This window comes from Zootoca vivipara, chromosome 9 (genome assembly GCF_963506605.1).
Source record: "Zootoca vivipara chromosome 9, rZooViv1.1, whole genome shotgun sequence".
Taxonomy (NCBI): domain Eukaryota; kingdom Metazoa; phylum Chordata; class Lepidosauria; order Squamata; family Lacertidae; genus Zootoca; species Zootoca vivipara.
This window is the reverse complement of record NC_083284.1, coordinates 51624410-51639920: the sequence shown is the minus strand read 5'-3', so window position 1 is coordinate 51639920 and position 15511 is coordinate 51624410. Positions and strand designations below refer to the sequence as shown.

The 15511-nt window shown below is 40.8% G+C and overlaps 1 protein-coding gene across 11 annotated transcripts in view; it reads left to right on the top strand.

Annotated features, from left to right (window-relative positions):
- ACSL1 (acyl-CoA synthetase long chain family member 1) overlaps positions 1–15511 on the top strand; it is a 54618-nt gene that overhangs the window by 26950 nt on the left and 12157 nt on the right. For all 11 annotated transcript variants that reach the window (XM_035111722.2, XM_035111723.2, XM_035111729.2 and 8 more), the window contains 11 exons: positions 2186–2287; positions 4751–4850; positions 5343–5521; positions 8285–8317; positions 8440–8491; positions 8912–8985; positions 11070–11147; positions 12685–12819; positions 13048–13182; positions 13618–13713; positions 14985–15057. In XM_035111722.2, coding sequence (XP_034967613.2) covers positions 2186–2287; positions 4751–4850; positions 5343–5521; positions 8285–8317; positions 8440–8491; positions 8912–8985; positions 11070–11147; positions 12685–12819; positions 13048–13182; positions 13618–13713; positions 14985–15057 — 1057 coding nt within the window. The remainder of the gene's footprint in view (positions 1–2185; positions 2288–4750; positions 4851–5342; positions 5522–8284; positions 8318–8439; positions 8492–8911; positions 8986–11069; positions 11148–12684; positions 12820–13047; positions 13183–13617; positions 13714–14984; positions 15058–15511) is intronic.

The following is a 15511-nucleotide window of genomic DNA, read 5'->3' as shown; positions in this document are numbered from 1 at the left end:
CTTCTGAAAATTGGCTGCCCAGATAAATTTGTAAACTTCATTCGGCTCCTCCATGATAATATGACAGCAACAATCGCAGATAACAATGGCTCTCAAAGTGAACCATTCACAGTGGGATCAGGTGTTAAACAGGGTTGAGTTATTGCCCCAACTCTATTCATTATTTTCATTGCCATGATCCTACACTTTGTCAACGGGAAACTCCCCACCAGAGTAGAAATCATATATTGAACAGATGGAAAGCTCTTCAATCTGAGCAGGCTGAAAGCAAAAAGGCTACCGTAACTTCTGTCATAGAGCTTCAGTATGCTGATGACAACGTAGTGTGCACACGCTCAGAGGATGACCTCCAAACCATCCTAAATATCTTTGCAGAAGCTTATGAAAAGCTTGGCCTATCACTCAACATCCAAAAAACCAAAGTGCTGCACCAACAAGTACAAAATAACCCCTCTGCAGCGCCACAAATCCAACTCAGTGGTGTAACGTTGGAAAATATCACTTCTACTAACTTGGCAGTTTCCACAAGGGCCAACATTGATGCCGAAATCCAGCATCGCCTGAGCTCTGCGAGTGCGGCTTTCTCCCGATTGAAGTGCAGAGTGTTTGAGGACCGGGACATTCGCAGGGAAAGCAAAATGCTTGTTTACAAAGCTATTGTACTACCAACCTTACTTACTATATGCTTGTGAAAAATGGGCCACTTATAAACGCCATCTCCAACTCCTCGAAAGATTCCATCAACAGTGTCTCTGAAAATTTTTACACATCACTTGGGAAGACAGGTGAACTAATATCAGTGTACTGGAAGAAGCAAAGATCACCAGTGTTGAAGCAATGATTCTTCAACATCAACTTCATCGGACTGGTCTTGTTGTGCGGATGCCTGATGATCGTCTTCCAAAGCCACTACTCTATTCTGAACTTAAAAATGGAAAGCGTAATGCTGATGGTCAACAAAAGAGGTTTAAAGACTGTCTCAAGGCAAATCTTAAAAAATATAATACATTGGAGAAGAGCCTTTACCAAAGGTGTCATGGGCTTTGAAGAAACTCAATCTCAGGACGCAAGGGAGAAACGTGCTAAGAGGAAGGCACGCTTGGCAAATCCCCACACCGTGATCAACTCCCGCCTGGAAACCAATGTCCCCACTGTGGAAGGAAGTGTGGATCCAGAATTGGCCTCCACAGTTACTTATGGACCCGTTGTTAAAACCGTGTTTATGGAAGCCAATCTTACTCGGCTATGAGTGATCGCCAAAGAAGAAGATTTCCTTTCAAAAATGTTGGGATGAGGGAAGTTCAACAGCTGCAATTATTGGGTGCATACCTAAGTGTCCTATGTTCTTTATGTTTATATTTAATACAAAATTTGTTGTTAAAGTTTCACTAGTATTCAGGCTTTATGTGTTGCACACTTGCCTAATCTATATTTCAACAGACACTTTCAAGTATCTTTCAAAACTTGAATTCTAATCAGTTTTTCCTTTTGTAAACTTCCTTATGTTTCCTGTCCCTTCCTTTCAATCCCTGAAAAGCCTGTCTGGAGGGGTCAGAGGCTCCAGACCCTGTGCACAATGGGGAAATTACCCAAAATGGGTGGAAGCTTTGGGCGATAGCAGACATATGATTGGTTTGTTTTTTGGGGGGAGGACTTTATTCAATTAACTTCCTCAAGTCAGCTTATTTTAGAATCTAAGCCATCATGTTTCATTGTAACTTGGCTTATATCACGAGAGAGAGATTATGTGTTGGAAATATTGATCCTGTGTGTGATCCCTATAATATTTCGCGTTCTAAGCTTTTGTATTCTTGGCTAAACAGACTTAACAGCATTCCCACCTACATATTCAAATCGAATAAGTCTCAGCTCATTTAAAATCTGATTCTTCTATGTGGTTTGTTAATTTAATGGCCAGAGCAGTTGTGGAATTATTCTTAGCTCTGCCGAGGCATAATTTTTTAGAGCAGATACCTGGCTTTTAAAAAAAAACAGGCTTCCATCCTACTCAATGGTATATAACTCATCTTAAGCATTGGCCAATTCCTGTGTGAAATGTGTAAAGTGGCTAAGGTTACTGAAGAGGCTGAGCAGGATAAAACAGATAATCGAACAATCAATTCCTACATGGTTTCACAGAATTGGTAAGGGATGCACCTTTACACATACGTGTGTTTTCCCTCAGGTTGCAGAAAGAGCAGAATGTGTTGGCTCAGCACTTCTGAACAGAGGCTTCAAACCATCTCCTGATCAGTTCATAGGAATCTTTTCACAGAACAGACCTGAGGTAATCGAAGGCCATCATTAAGCTGATAACTCTTGTGGAATAAGGTGTGGTATAGCTTTGCGTCCCTGGGAAGATGAGCTTCCATGATCCTAATCTCACCCAGCCCTGTCTGCCCAGATACACAGTTTAGCACCAGTACAGATTGGATGGCTGTGAGGTTGCAATCGTCCGTAAAAATCACATCTTGCTCACTAGGAACCAATTCACATGGAATTCAAGGGTTTGATCCTGGTGTTGGGCCAAAATAGGGGACCTGTTGGTATACCACCACCACCCTGGTGTCCTTGAGCTGGCAGAAGTGGTCTTGAGTGTGGTGCTGCAGAATCCCCAAGCTATTGTGTTGGGAGGCTTCTGTGTCCATACTGGTCCAGCTCAGTTATTCATTGCCACTGGACAACCACAGAGCTGTATCAATATAGGTTGGCCAGGCTCATGTTGCAGGTCATACCCTCAGTTTGGTAGACAGTGGTCTGATGGTGGATATGGATTGCCCCATTTTCATGGATGGATCACTCCCTGGTGAAGTTCAGACTGGTGGCAGCAGTTCTTTTCTCCCCTGACAAGGAAGCTGCCCACCCCATAGCTGATCAAGCCCACATACTACTCTTCCTCGCAGGAACCAGAGTGGTATGGAGCTGAGTGATATATCTCGGCTGCTTCTTCCTCCCCTAAGATGGGGAGGAAGAAGCAGACAAGATACATTTCAGACACTGTGATATATCAGCATATACCAATATTTAGCTGCTGATATATCACAATGTTGAAAACCAGATATTGCCCAGTCCTAAATTGCAATATCAGCTCTTCCACACCTGGATATGCATTTACAAATTCTGTTGTTAAGAATGCATTGCAGTTTATTATGTGTGTAAAAGGAAACAAAAAACTTGTACAAAGAGTGTTGTAATGCAGTGCGCCTATAAACTTGCACAACGTGTAAGAAGAATTGATACCAAGCCCTACTATGGAACCAAGCTCATACCAGGGTGGAACTAATTGCTCATTAGCTAGCTTTCAGCAATCATTTGTACATACATAGCTTTATAACTGAGATGTTTTTCAGAGGGAGACTGTTCCTTCATATGCACCCTTTATGGAAATTTGAATTGTGAACTGTAGACAAGGCAAGCCTCTAAGACTTGATACTAACAGACCACAAAACTGAGTCGTAACAACTGTGGTAGCTAAGATACTGAACATTTATTCCAGTGCAATACTAGTTCAGGGAGTTTGTTTCCTGCATTGTTTTTGTTGGCATTTGTTTTTTCCAACATTATCTCTTAATCTAATGTGCTTATCTTTAGGACAGGTGTTCCATTGAACTGATTGGTCCAGTAATACAATACAGCACATTATAGAGAAATGGGTGTGGAAAATATCTGGGACTTTGATTAAGAAAGCATTAGCTTATGGCTTCGCTTTAGCCATCGGTTAGCTTGCTTATTATAGTATTGCTTAAATCAGCTTTATCCTTCAGGTTCACGGCAACATATCATGATGGAAGTGTCCTCCTATGGCACTTCCTGATGCACATTGCATTACAATACTCTTTGTACAAGTGGTTGCTTTTTGCATGCATAAGAAATTGTAATGTATTCTTGTAAATGCTTGTATTGAACAAATTCATGTGGCAGTGAACTGGGTTTGATAGCAGCACATGTAAACAAGATGGAAGTAGATATGACTGTTGTGGAGCAATAGCCCTTTTTTACCACTCCATGCCCTTGCAGCTGCCAAATGTATGATGTGATCTCACCACACTTTTCCAGTACTGTACTCTATTACAAAGAAGAGGAGAGGGAAACTCTTTATATCATTTTCAGCAGCAGATCTGTGTTTACTATGTCCAGTTCCTCCCACAGGGGCAATGTGAAGTAACCCTGAGAAACAAGATGCAGAAGTAATGTTCTTTTTTTCAGTACTCCAGAATTACAAAATATTTCAACACGAATACGTACGTCCAACTCCAATGATTTATTGACAGACTGTTCCAGGACTGTTTGTGTGTGTTGGGGTGGGGGTAATAGTTCCTCCTTATCTTGGTGTCTGTTCAGACTATCAGCTTGTGATTGAACTGGTTGTTATGCACATGCAGAATGCAACAAACTGCATCAGCAAAAGTTGGCTTGTAACTTATCATAACAACAAATCTGTGCCAAACACTCACATGCATGGGCTGGCAAAACAGCACCGATCACAAGGTGGAATAGCTGCGTGAATGGAGTCTTAGCTTCCATGACAGTATTCATAAAGGAAACTTGAATTGCAAAAGCATAGACTTTCTCCCTTACTGCTGTGTACTTCAGTTGATGGCAGCAGCTTGCTTTGCAAACAAACAAGGCTGACACTGGCATACTTGAGTCACTGTTTGAATGCTAGTGTGAAAATACCTAAACCAGGCCAGCTGGCTGTAGCATCTGTGCTTGGCAAATAAGCACTGCATTAACTCTGCTTCTCTTGCAGTGGGTTATAATTGAACAAGGATGCTACTCTTACTCTATGGTGGCTGTACCCCTCTACGACACCCTTGGAACTGAAGCTATTACTTACATTGTAAATAAAGGTATATTCTCCATTCCTCAACAACTGAATACACTTGTCTGTAATACCATCACTATTAAAAAGTCTACCCACCATAACCTAAACATCACTGAATACAACTTAATTTTGCAGCTGTAGAGTTCTTTGCAGAATTGTTTTTGAAAGCTGCTACAGCAACAGAATAGCAGTAGGTAAGATGAAGTAGCCTTTAATAGCTGAGTAGACACAAGGACTTGCTGACTATAGGAAGTGAATTCATCGATTCCGACAATCTTTTTTTGGGTATAATTGCTTTGGAGAAGGAGCAGCCTGAAGAGCGTTCTTGGAAATGGCCTACATACAATAAGATCCCTGCAGCAAAATGAAAACGCCAAACTTAAGTGCACAATATGCAATTTACTCCCAACCTTGGTGACATAGTCTTTTGTGCAGAAGTAGACTTGACAGTGTGAGGGTAAGCTGATTCTAATTACTCAGATTTTAATAACTTTGCCCCCTTTCTTCCCAATTTTAGCTGACATAGCATTGGTTTTTTGTGATAAGCCTGAAAAGGCGAGGCTCCTGTTGGATAGCATCGAGAAAGGAGAACTATCTGTCCTCAAGACAATTGTGATCATGGATCCCTTTGAGAGTGATCTTGCTACTCGTGGAAAGAAATGTGGAGTGGATGTAATCAGCATGAAAGAACTTGAGGTGAGCAAAGTAGTTTATGGGAGAGCCACAAGTTTTGATGATACATCAAAATGCCTTGATCAAGGGAAGAAAGAAGCAAAGTTTAGCAAGTTACAAAATGCTGATCTTTGACCAACAGAGTAAACAATAAAGGTTGAACTTGTGTTGTGTAAAAGCTTGGATCTCCTGGCCAGTTTACAAATTAGTATTTCACAACATGCCACTAAACATTTGCTAAGATTAAAGATACACAACCTAGTATAACTGGTTCAAAGGTTGTGTCAATTCTGGGGGGGGAGGGGAGGAATCACACATCACACTTGAACAATGTTAACAAGAACCTGTAGTCCTGATTTATAAAGTGTCACTACAACAAAGATCAGAGGTCTTGTGTGCAAATCCATACTCCAAATGTAATTTGTGCTTCTGTAATGTAGTTCTCCAGTAAGCTTTCAAGTCTGACTTTTGAGGAGCCTGAGCATTTAATTGGATGGCATGAAAAAAGATCCAGCTTCCGAGTGTCTAGCGCTGATGCCTATGTGCTTCCAGTTAGGATTAGGCAGGTCAATTGAGACTTTTTATCACAAGAAGAACCTCACTGGATCAGCCCAAAGGCCCATATAGACCAGATTTTCTGTTCTCACAATAGCCAGACAGATGTCCCTGGGAAACCTGCAAGCAGAATTTGAGCACAACAGCACTTGCCCCACCTGCGATTCCCAGGAACTGGTATTCAAAAGTATATGGCTCTGACAGTAGTGGTAGAATGTAGCCATCATGGCTAGCAACCATTGATAGCCTTATCCAACATGAATTTATGTAAAGCCATCCAGGTTGGGACATCATGGCCTCCTATGCAGGCAAACTCCAGAGTTTAACTGTTTGCTGTGTGAAGTACTTTCTTTTGTGTCCCGAATCTCCCAACATTCAGCTTCCTTAATGTACGTGAGTTTTTGTTTTACAAGGGCAAAATCCTCCTTTAGGTGAATGGCTTTCTACTGAAGCACCTGCAATATTATTTTGTGTTGAGGCTCAGGGATGTCCATTTCTGCCTGAACTTTACCCTACCTATTCAGAATCCTATTGCCAATAGAGTTACACATGTTTTGGTTACCAAAGTGTTTAAAAAGTGCTTGCACTTGCAGAAGAATTCCTGAATTTGCCAACAACATGTCCAAAGACTGGGTTGAACTCCCTCTGAAGGAACTGCAGCAGACTCTGTGTGGGACTTCCCTTGCAGTTGATCCAGAAACCTCAGTTAATGCAGCATGTTGCAGCACAGCTGCTGACAAGAATGAGAACTTGTCAATATATTACACCTGTGCTCAAAGATATGTGCAAGTTCAAGGTGTTAGTAAATAAAACCCTCAATAGCTTGGAATGAGATTATTCGAAGGGTCAACTTGCCCCATATGTGCCTACTTGATCACTTTGATCTGTGGAACTTGCATTTTTGCAGAAGCCATATAATGTTCATTTCACATCTATGAGGAAGTCTGCCTTTTACTGTGGCAGTACCTATGCTGAAAAACTTCCTGCCTGGTAACATCAGGCAGTGTCTACTGTATTCTAAAAACTTTTGTTTCTTTATGCCTTTTCAAATACATAATTGCATTAGGTATACTTGTTTTCAATTTCTGTTGATTTGCAGTTTTTGATGCATAAAATATTTAGCTGGCTTAGTGTTTGTTATTGTAGCTGTTGTTATTAAATTGTCTTTAAACAAATAATTTGGAGTTCAACACTGCTAAAGTAGTATCACTGAAGCTTTTTCTTGGGGAAAAGATGGCTTTGTTTTTAATCTGCTTGGGAACCTGTTCAGACTAGGGTGGAATCTACACACATATAAAAACGGTTATGAAAATGCTTTTTTAAAAAGCATTTTTAAAAAATACACTGAATTCCATACGGCTTACCATTGCCATCTAGTGTCACATTGTGTATTGCACTTAAAACACACTTAAAATGTTTTATTTGCAGCTGTATAGCTGAGTCCTAGCTCTTGCCTCCAGACTATCACCAGGTTTATTTGTTTCATTATTGGTAGAAATTCACTCATAATAGTGATACCACATGCATTTCTTTCGTTTCTGCTCCCCAGCCCAATGGCAACACCTTCAGAAAACTAGAGGCCAAGGGCAACACTGTTAAACTTAATATTAAAGAAGTTTAATAATTTCTGGCTTGTGTCCTGAGGTGAAGTTTAGGGTGTGGATTTCCAAATGTCTGATTACCAGCATGAGCCTTTCTTCATTCAGGAAAGGAGCTTTCCTTTAGTTATTTATTTTTAAGTGGCAAATTTGAAAACCACAACAAGCTATCTCATGCATATACCAAGGTGGAATTTACTACTAGTTGTATCTTGTATGTCATGCCAGTTCAGATCTGTCCTGAATCAACTGCATGCAATCAAACACAATTTACTGTGCTACCACTGGAGGTGCTCCAATTCTAGTTCACCGAGGGAGGGGAAAGGTCAGAACCTGTGGGCATTTGATGAGTACAGAGCATAAGCCTTGCTAGCTTTCCAAAACTTAATTGAGTTTAAAACCTGTCAAAATGTATAACCTATAAATGAGGAAAGCTGTCATTGTTTTAAGGGCTGGGTGAATAGTTGCTCTTTCCCTTCCAAATAGTTGAGCCTTTGTTAGAAACTTGTGAATGAAAAGTAGTTTTCACTGCTGCTCCTGAGAGAGCTTAAAGTAAGAGCTATCGAAATCCCAACCATCATTAGCTTCCTAACTTGCCATCTCTTTCTCTCTCTCCTTCCTGTCATCCTTAAAGGCATTGGGAAGAGTCCACAAACACAAAGCTGTAGTAAGTATCATGCAGATTCTAATATAAAAATCTAGTTTACATTTTTTTTAACCTTTCAAACTGTGTGTGTGATCAGTTGTTAAAGACAGAATGCTAGTGTAATCTCTTACTCTTCTTCGTAGCTTCCCAAACCAGAAGATCTAGCCATAATCTGTTTCACCAGTGGAACTACAGGTACACCTTAGAAGTATTGTAATGGGGAGACAACATTAATCAGTTGGGGAAGTGAGATTAGAATTTTGAGATACCTGGATTGTAGTGTAACATAGAAAACTTTTAATACTATAAAACCAGATTCTTTAATAAACTGCTATGAGCCCTAGTTTTTGATGGGGCACAGAAACTTCAGTTGTATGTCTCGGCTGCTGAGAAAGACAGATGTTTTGGAGGTAGGGGAAATTATCCAGCCTTGCCCATCTCCTGGATTTCTCTTCATATTTGGTAGGACATTTAAGGAAGTAAAATGGATTATGTGTATTCATTGTATAACCTATCATTCTTAAGCTCTTACATATGTATACAAGCGTTTTCAGAAGCTTAGTTAGGAACCGGATGTATTCACTATTACATATATTAACACCTTTTTTCCTCTAGGAAGCCCCAAGGGAGCAATGATTACTCACCAAAATATAGTGAGCAATATGTCAGCATTTGTGAAAGCTACAGAGGTAAAGTATGATGGCTGAGTTTTTAAAAGCTTAGAGTGTACCTCACTTGGAATGGAAGCACCTAAACCTTCCACAATGTGCTACCCCTTGAGCTTCTGAAACATGTTATAACAAGGCTGTTGGAGATAGACAACTGCATTGCACAATTAAAACTTTGTTAGCATTCTATTTTAAAACAACAACACAAAGCTACCCAATGTAATACGTAGACTCTGTGGCAGTCTTCCCCAGCCTGGCACTTTTCAGATGTTTTTGATTCCTACTTGCAACATGCATGGCTGGTTGGCAGGGATTATGGGAGTTGTAGTCAAACAACACCTGGAGGGGTAGTAGATGGGAAAGGCTGCTTTGTGAAGTAATCTTAATTATAGTTGGGTTTAGTAGCACCCTGTCTTGAAGGCTCACTGAAATTGTAAGGAGAAACAGAACATAGGTGTGTCTGCTAAATTTCTTAATACTTCAGATTGCCTTATGGCACTGAGTGCTGTAGTGTTGTAAGAATTACTGCAATAATGTAAGGTGGGCCAGTGCTCCCACATGAATTCTGCTCTGAGTGGCTTTCCTAAGGCCACTGAGATTTGATGGTTGAGATGGTATTTGGGCCAGATGCTATTTGACATGAAGCTTATCTCCATAACGAATGTTCCACCAGCTTTCCCCACATATTTTAATTCTAGCTAACGTAACCTAGTGTTAACTCTATACCCAAGTGTATTATTGCTTCTCTACTTCCCTGATTCAAAGAGCTCTCACATAAAGCACATTATCAAGAGATACCTGGATTTTTGTAAAAAAAATAACAAGTACTGGTAGATCAGTCGGTTTAGTGCTGCATTAAGAAGGAGGATCCAATCGAGGGATGATTGGACGATGCAGTCAGCCCTTTATATCTGATGTTCCTATCTAACTTTTCATATGATAGAAGTTCTCACTTATTCAGTTTTTCTTGTGACCTTGAGGCAAGAAAAAACTTTTCTAATATGATTGTTATCAATAACCCAGGATTAGACATGAGAAGGGACCCAGGTGGCGCTGTGGTTAAACCACTGAGCCTAGGGCTTGCTGATCAGAAGGTCGGCGGTTCGAATCCCCGCAACGGGGTGAGCTCCCGTTGCTCGGTCCCAGCTCCTGCCAACCTAGCAGTTCGAAAGCACCTCAAAATGCAAGTAGATAAATAGGAACCGCTACAGCGGGAAGGTAAACGGCGTTTCCGTGTGCTGCTCTGGTTTGCCAGAAGCGGCTTTGTCATGCTGGCCACATGACCTGGAAGCTGTACGCTGGCTCCCTCGGCCAATAATGCGAGATGAGCGCCGCAACCCCAGAGTCGGTCACGACTGGACCTAATGGTCAGGGGTCCCTTTACCTTTACCCTTTAGACATGAGAACCTTGTTAGCTGTGAAGGTCCCACTGGAAATGATTGACACAACTTTCAAACCACATTTTGCAGCTGATAGGGCAATGTGGTATAGAAAATAGTCTCCAGAATAACTTGATCAGCTAACTTGGGTTTTTGTCTAATTTGTAGCTTGCATTCTTTCCAGTTGCGTTGGTGTCTGTTTTAAATAACATGGAATAACAGGGGGGAATAAGTTGGTGGCTTGGAGCTTCTCAACATCAGCAACTTTCAAAAAATAATCAAAAGACCCAACTCCTTTTAAAAATTCAAAGTTAACCATTAAAAAGAAGGACTTTGGCAAAGAAGGACTTTAGTAAAATATATAAAAAAAAACAGTGGAAAAAACAAAGAGTTTAAACCGATGTAAATAAACCTGTGAGAAACAACAACAAAAAGAACCAGATATAATGGAAAGGGTTGGAAGCATTGTCTATTAGTGGAATTGGAATACATTTTGAGATATTATTTTGGCATGTATGATTTTGGTTTTGTTTTGTTTTGTATTTTATATTTTGTTTGTGTACCTGAAGATTTGATGTATTTTTTAAATTTTTGAAATATTTTATTAATAAAAAAGAAGGACTTTGGGATAAATATGTGTTTGGGTATCTGTTCTTGCACTAACTATACAAATTTAACTCTTGCATTTTTCTCTTTCTTTCCTTCTATTGGTGCTTCCACTGACAGACAGCACTTGTTCCTTCTACAGAAGATATTTTAATATCCTTCTTGCCTCTGGCCCACATGTTTGAGAGAGTTGTGGAGGTAGGAACCTGTATTTTCTATGTAACAATTAAGTAGTGTCCTCTTTTTGCAGAGTGGCTATATAATGAGTCCCAGGGACACACATATTTCCTTTTTGCCTCTTGCACATGCATTTGAAAGAATTATGCAGGTAAGACTCTTTCTTTGTGGGGAAGCAATTTTTTTGTCAGCCTGTCAACAAGTAAGTAAGCCTCTGTAGACCAAATGGGGCTTTTAAAAATGTTGAAACTCTGAAAATTAGTGTAGATTTGCTTCCCTTCCCTGATGTGATCAAGATTTCTGCTGCACTTCTAGTCTTAATAGTACAGCACAAATAGCTAAGAAATAGCAATAGTATGACCCCAGCCGTACACCATTCTTTTTTACAGTTGATTGTGCTGATTCCAGCTGGTGTGTAAAGAATGCGCCAAGCCATTCAAATAAGCTCCAAAGTAGAGGTTTTGATAGTTTTCTAGTTTCCTCCTTGCTCTAAAGTAGATAGCCATACACATACTCAAACCCCTAGTGCAAGTTGCATGGGCACATATAGACACAAGTTTCACTAAAAGCATAAATCTATATATATATATATATATAAATGTAAACTGGCCATGTCCATTAGTATCCACGTTTCACCAAAACCGCTTGACTGATTGTGTTCAAATTTTGACACAATGCCGCATGCGAATGAGAGCAAGCCCACACCATTTTCAAAGACATATGTCACACCTGTGCCTGGTAAAACCCCCCAAACCCCGTGTTTCAAAACACACCACTCAGACGAAAATGCATTCTGGGAAAAGAACCAGGTTGCAAACCAGTGCCCTCTAGCGGTGGCTACACTGGTACTACAGCTATAGAACAATCCCTCTCAACAGCACCTCAGCTGCCGTTTACATACTAGGCCGAAGCCTTTACGGACTAGGCCGAATAGAGGTACTGACTTGCCTGGGTGGGGTTGGGGGTGGGGAGGGGACAGGATAGGTCAGGACACGGTGGGGCAAGTCACAGGGATGACCCGGGGTGGGGGGGAAGAGGGGGAGTGATATGTCATGGGACGGGACAGGGTGGGGGAAATCACAGGGAAAACCTGGGGTGGGGGAGGAGCGGGCGGGATACATCATGGATTGACAGAGGGTGGTGGCAGTCACAGGGATTAGCCACGGCAACGTGTGGCAGGGCCACCTAGTACCAATCTTGGTGCTAGATTGTGAGGCAGGAAACACAGTGTGAACCAGATTAGTCAAACATTTGCATGCTCATTGGCACTGGGGCGCGGAACATATTGAGGACTGTAACTTTTGTTTTAGTTGGGTGTGTGAGGCAAAAATGATGGAAATAAGTTGCTTAAACAGCAATGTTTTTCTTGGTAAAGATACTTGGTCAGAGTCTAGCTATTGCTAAGCAGTTAAACTTGTGATATGCCAGAAGAGAGTAAAGAATGCATTAAACTACACTTAGAAAATATGCAGAATGTCCCTAATTTTTAACTTGGGCAAATCTACTTATCCAGCCAGGTGGGTTTGGTTTTAATTCTCTATATGGTGTCGTTCAACAGTGTGTGATTCTCTGTCATGGAGCTCGGATAGGATTTTTCCAGGGAGACATCAGGCTACTTATGGATGACTTAAAAACTTTGCAGCCTACAGTGTTTCCAGTTGTGCCAAGACTTCTGAACAGAATGTTTGATAAAGTAAGTCCATGAGCAATCAAATACAGTCCATGCTTTCCTTCTCACTTCCCTTACAAGTTCAGAAGAGCACACTTTGCATCTTGGTGAACCTGCCTGTAGCCATCAGCACAGACATCACAAGCAAAGTTGCCTCTAGGATTTGCTCGGTGAACCGGTATCAATAAGCCAATAAATGACCCATGCAATTTTTTTGTTGCAAACATAATAAAAAATGGTCTCTCTTCTCAGATCTTTAGCCAAGCAAATACTTCATTTAAGCGGTGGATATTGGATTTTGCTTCCAAGAGGAAAGAAGCGGAACTTAGAAGTGGCATAATTAGAAATAACAGCCTGTGGGATAAAATGATTTTCAGTAAAATACAGGTAAAATAGTGTGCTCACTGGAGGGGGCAGAAGCAATTGGGTTACAAGTACACCCTGCATGGCAGAAACATCCACTTTCAAGAGGATGGCTTCAAACAATCCCAATAAAGAGCCCACTTGCACATTAATTTATTATGCAGTCATCCTGCCCTCAGCTCCTTTGGAAGGAAGGCAGGATATACTTTTAATAAATGAATTAAACAAATGAAAATTGCCTTCTACTGTACATGCTTGGTTTTAGAATGGCCACTGATCTTCATTGCTGTGTCATGGAACAACGCAGCCAGTGGTACAGTGAATACTGTCCTAAGGAATAATCTCTTTATTCACCTAACTCACATGTACATAGAAACAATCAATGGGATTTGCACATTTGAGTCACATTGAGATGTATATCCAAGTGCCACTCACCATAGCTTTCCCCCCCCTTTTCAGGCAAATCTGGGAGGAAAAGTCAGGCTAATGATAACAGGAGCAGCTCCTGTTTCTGCCAATGTACTGACCTTCCTAAGAGCAGCTCTTGGTTGTCAGGTGAGTTTGGATTGTGACTGAACTGTAAATCTGGTTTACTTGTTATTTCGTAAAGTTTCCTTAAAGCATTTTTTTTTAATGTCAAGAGTATAAACGCCATACTTTCCTCATAGTGTTAAAGTATAACTAAAAAGAGTAGAATTTGAGTAGGAGAGAAGCTGATGTGCAGGTTGCCTCACTCTAAGGATGTATTTGGGGGGGGGATCACTTCTAGTACATGTCATTAGATGCCTCACTACAAAAACTAGCTCTCTTTTTGATAGCACGGTATTTCCATGAAGTGGACAGTAGTCCACGGAAACGTATGCCATAATAAATTTTCTTTGTCGTAAGGTGACACAAGACTACTTGTTGATTTTGCTGCAACAGACTTACATGTCTGTCCTTCTGAAAGCATTATGCCCATGAGTGAAAATCTCCCATTCCCAATGCACACTTAAAAGAGGGAGACGTGCTTCCACAATTCAGTGGGTTTTGCCTTTAGGTATAATGTTAGGCCAGGGGCTGGATGCTAATGTTTATTATTAAAACTACAAGAATGTATTTCAGAAAACGCTCCAAATTGAAAGCAGATGGGATTTTGTTCAAATCTTCTAACAAAGCTATAGACTTGTGATCACTCACTAAAGACAATTCTGTAGTGTACAGTGGTATCTCAGGTTAAGTACTTAATTGGTTCTGGAAGTCCGTACTTAACCTGAAGCGTACTTAACCTGAAGCGAACTTTCCCATTGAAAGTAATGGAAAGTGGATTAATCCGTTCCAGACAGGTCCGCAGAGTACCGTGTTTCTCATATTATAAGACACGTCTTATATTTATTTTTTCCTCAAAAAACCACACTATGGCTTATTTTCAAGGGATGTCTTATTTTTTTTCCTCCTCCTCCTGCCGCGGCCAGCATTGCTGCTGCGCCTATCACTATGTCTTATTTTCAGGGTATGGCTTATATTCCTTGAATGCTTAAAAATCCTGCTATGGCTTATTTTATGGGTATGTCTTAAAATATGAGAAACAGGGTACTTAAATTGAAAGTACTCAACCTGAAGTGTACTTAACCCGAGGTATATGTTGGAATTCCTACTGAAAATACTGGTAGTGCAGGAAGGCAGAGAGACCATGGATAGCTTAGCAAAAATGAATCCTACGTTTATAGGATGCAAAGCTTAGCCTGCATATCGCCTACAGTTCTGTTTTTTGAGTTAAAGGAACAACGAAACAGGAGAGGGGCAATAAAAGCTCTAATGGCTAATTTGTATACTCTGCTTAACAGTTTTATGAAGGCTATGGACAGACAGAATGCACAGCTGGATGTTCCCTAACAGTACCTGGTGACTGGACCGCTGGTAGGGCTTCTGTGTTCTTTCTTGAAATGTTGTTAAAAAGATGGCATGGTAACTCAAGCATGAAGTGAGCCTTCCAAAGAAGTTTATGGATTGTTAGTGCAAGGAAAGGAAAGTTGTCTTGCTTCTAGTAGTAGTCCACCTGGTGTTCTGGAAAAAAAGGGAGTCTTGCTGTTCTGCTCTGTGCAATCCCACAGAGCGTGGAGCTTTTCAATTTGCATTTCATTTCCACATTAGACTGGAATTGACAGTATATTCCATATATCTGGTGGAGATTGGCCGTGGAAGTTCATGATAGCAGAACCAGCCCATCTTAAAAGTGCCACAGCATCTTCTCTGAAGACAGTTCAGAAACTTTAGCTGGGGCAGAATTTGGCGGCCAGGTTGCTTGGGACAGAACAGTATGAGCATAATACACTGCTTGAAGCTACTGCCTCAAACGCCATCTTCATATTAC